The 2896-nt window shown below is 42.1% G+C and overlaps 1 protein-coding gene across 1 annotated transcript; it reads right to left on the reverse strand.

Annotated features, from left to right (window-relative positions):
- LOC136448702 (G-protein coupled receptor 84-like) lies at positions 1–2896 on the reverse strand. Its single transcript, XM_066448342.1, has 2 exons — positions 2854–2896; positions 1–1292 (listed from the first exon to the last, which is right to left on the reverse strand). The coding sequence occupies exons 1-2, from the start codon at positions 2894–2896 to the stop codon at positions 1–3; spliced, it is 1335 nt and encodes a 444-aa protein (XP_066304439.1).

The following is a 2896-nucleotide window of genomic DNA, read 5'->3' on the forward strand; positions in this document are numbered from 1 at the left end:
TCAAGTTATGTAGTTGAGCATGCTGTCCCAGATATGCTTGTACCCCTGGCGGATATTTTTGTTCATGACGCCGTAAACTATCGGGTTCAGGGCGCCGTTTAGTGTGACCAGAACCTGCCCGACAATGAAGGCTTCTGCTGGAACGTTAAATTTGCTGGAGAAAATCACCATCAGAAGCCCGGGCATACAGCAGACGGTAAAGAGAGCAAATATTGTCATCATCATTTTGGTGATCTGTCTGTCGGCAGCATTGTTATCATTTTGCTTCCTGTTGCCTCGGACAGCCTGTTGTCTTTCATTTGAATTCGCTTGATCGGACGTTGGAGTGGCAGTTAGGATAATGCAATTGGGTTCATCTGGTTCAATTTTGTCATTGGCGTTTTGTTCTTTGCAGGGATTTTGGCCCTGACCAACATGGTGTTGTTGTTCAATTGTGTCTGATGCTGTCGTAACCAGGATGTATTTAGGTTCACCTGGCTCAATGCAGTCATTTTCATTTTGTTCCTCATCACCTGTTGAGGCATTTCTTTCCCCCTCCCCCACTATACAGTCATTGCCTCCTTGTTCCTCATCACTTGATGTGGAATTGTTGTCCCCCTCCCACACTACATGCTCCATACCTCTTGAACGCTTTGTGACCCTTACGGTCGCCCTGCTTGTGGAAGGGCCGACATCATCCCCCTTCCCACCAGAGTATTTTACTGCCAAACGGTTTGAACTGGGGCCCTCTTTGTTAGCTCGAATTCGTTTCTTACTCTTTCTCACATGGTTTCGGATGAGAATGTAAACGATGAGGGTCGCCAGGAATGGGATGAAGAAGTTTAAGATGGCCGGGAAAACCTTTGCCCAGAGTTTGTCAGACCTTATCATTGCGCACCGTTTCAGTTCTGTATCTACTTTCACTTCTTCCCCGACGAAAAGAGGCAAGAAAATAACGATGGGAACCAACCATGTGAGCAAGAGCATGATAACGAGGACACGCGTGGACTTCAGACGTGTACTGTTGGTACAGATCTTGAAGTAACGCTGAAGAGCGATACATAACATGTGACTTACTGATACCGACAGAAGCACGGGAGAGGCGTACCCTGTAACCCAACACAGTGCTGCTGGAGGCTCCCATTGGGGGTACAGGATATACTGGATCCAAAAGGAGGAACCAAAGATGGCGTAGAGGATGTCAGCACAGCTAAGACTAGCCAGGGGAATGTTGACGGGTTTCTTCAAGGCTGGGCGTGTCCAGATGGCCACAATGGTGACGAGACAGCCGATGACAGACACCACGATGATGACTGTAGTTTATGAGTAGTTTTCAAGGTCAGAGAGAATATCAAAATATATCGTCAATGTTCGTCTTGAAGCACATCGAGCTAAGCTCTTATTTAGCGATCTATAGAGGGTTTGCTGAGAACAACAGAATAGGGATTGTACACGAAGATGGGTGGGGGAGGCGTCTTGCATTTGATTTAAAAGTACTTAACAAAAACTTATTGTGTTTTGGTGAGAAGAGAAAAGAAGGGAAAGGTAGGAAAGTAATCAAAGGGTTGAGACTTTCTTCTCAAAGCATTTAAGAGCCAATGTCTGTAATGATCAAACAATAATGCTTACCGTCAAAAAATCGATTTGGCTTATATTTTGCACAGAGATAGTACTTGGCCCACAACCCCCGAAAATAGCTTTCTTTCCGCATCGTTGCCATGACAACAGCCCTTAGTGCTGTCTATCAATTGAGCATTTTCAAAACCTGGGCTCTTGTTTCATCGATGTGTGGCAGTCCCTGAAAGTAGGTCATTCTTTGCACTTGTCCCAAAAATAGGATTTTCGGATGTCTTTCAGCTGATGAAAAAAACAAAGTAAGATGTTTTTCTGACTCAATTTTTTCATCAGATGTGGAGAATTATAGCGTCTCAAAATTAGGCAAAAATCTAATTGTTTTTTAGCCTTAAAAATCGTATTGTTTTGAGGATGCCCAAGCACTCAATTATATTTGTGCATCAACATCACACCGTTTCTCTAGAAGTTTAAGCTTTGGTCTAAATCGGTTCTTCCTAGTTTTCTGCTACGTTAACGCATTTGGCAGTGAGCGTGCTCTAAACTTTGCCAATTTTGATGTTGTCACCATATAAAAATCTGTCAAAATGGCCCCAAAACTTGATTGGGCTGTTGCCATGGCAGCGATGAGTGTTGAGCGGAAAGAAAGCTATTTTCAGGGGTTGTGGGCCAAGTACTATCTCTGTGCAAAATATAAGGCAAATCGATTTTTTTGCCGGTTTTTGACATTGGCTCTTAAGCCTCCATATAATAAAAAAATATATAGAAGTGCAGATGAGGGGCAACAGCTCTTATGGTCATTCTGATCACGTGATATCATTGCTCTGTCAGCCGTCACGTTGGTGTCCCTATTTGCATTTCAGCGACTCATGACCAAAGTGTTTTCAGACATTTAAAACTCCCTTGAACCTATTAAATAACCGCCAATAAATGTCTACAGCTAGCTCAAAGAAGAGAATATCAGAAGATCACTTTCAAAAATCCTTGCAGATAAAACAGAAAAATGAAAACAACATGAAAAGTCAGTGAAAATTTGTTGGAATTTTACGGAATGTACAGTTATGAAAAGCTATCGATACTACATTAAAGTTGATTATAGCGCTGCTTAACACCCAAAGAGATAAGGAAGTTGAAATCATCAAAACCGAAGTTACATGCAATTCTGTACAGTCGCACATGTTTCTTTTCTTTTGTCCTTTCCTTTTGTTATTATTAACAATAATTTACAAAAAAAACTAAAGAAAAAAGGGCAGAAATTAAGAACGAAAACACCAACAGAGAGCAGTTCAACGTAAAGCTTACTTCCGATGACGACAACGAGAATGTATTCCCCGGTAGTTGTCAT

This window comes from Branchiostoma lanceolatum, chromosome 14 (assembly GCF_035083965.1).
Source record: "Branchiostoma lanceolatum isolate klBraLanc5 chromosome 14, klBraLanc5.hap2, whole genome shotgun sequence".
Classification (NCBI taxonomy): Eukaryota; Metazoa; Chordata; class Leptocardii; order Amphioxiformes; family Branchiostomatidae; genus Branchiostoma; species Branchiostoma lanceolatum.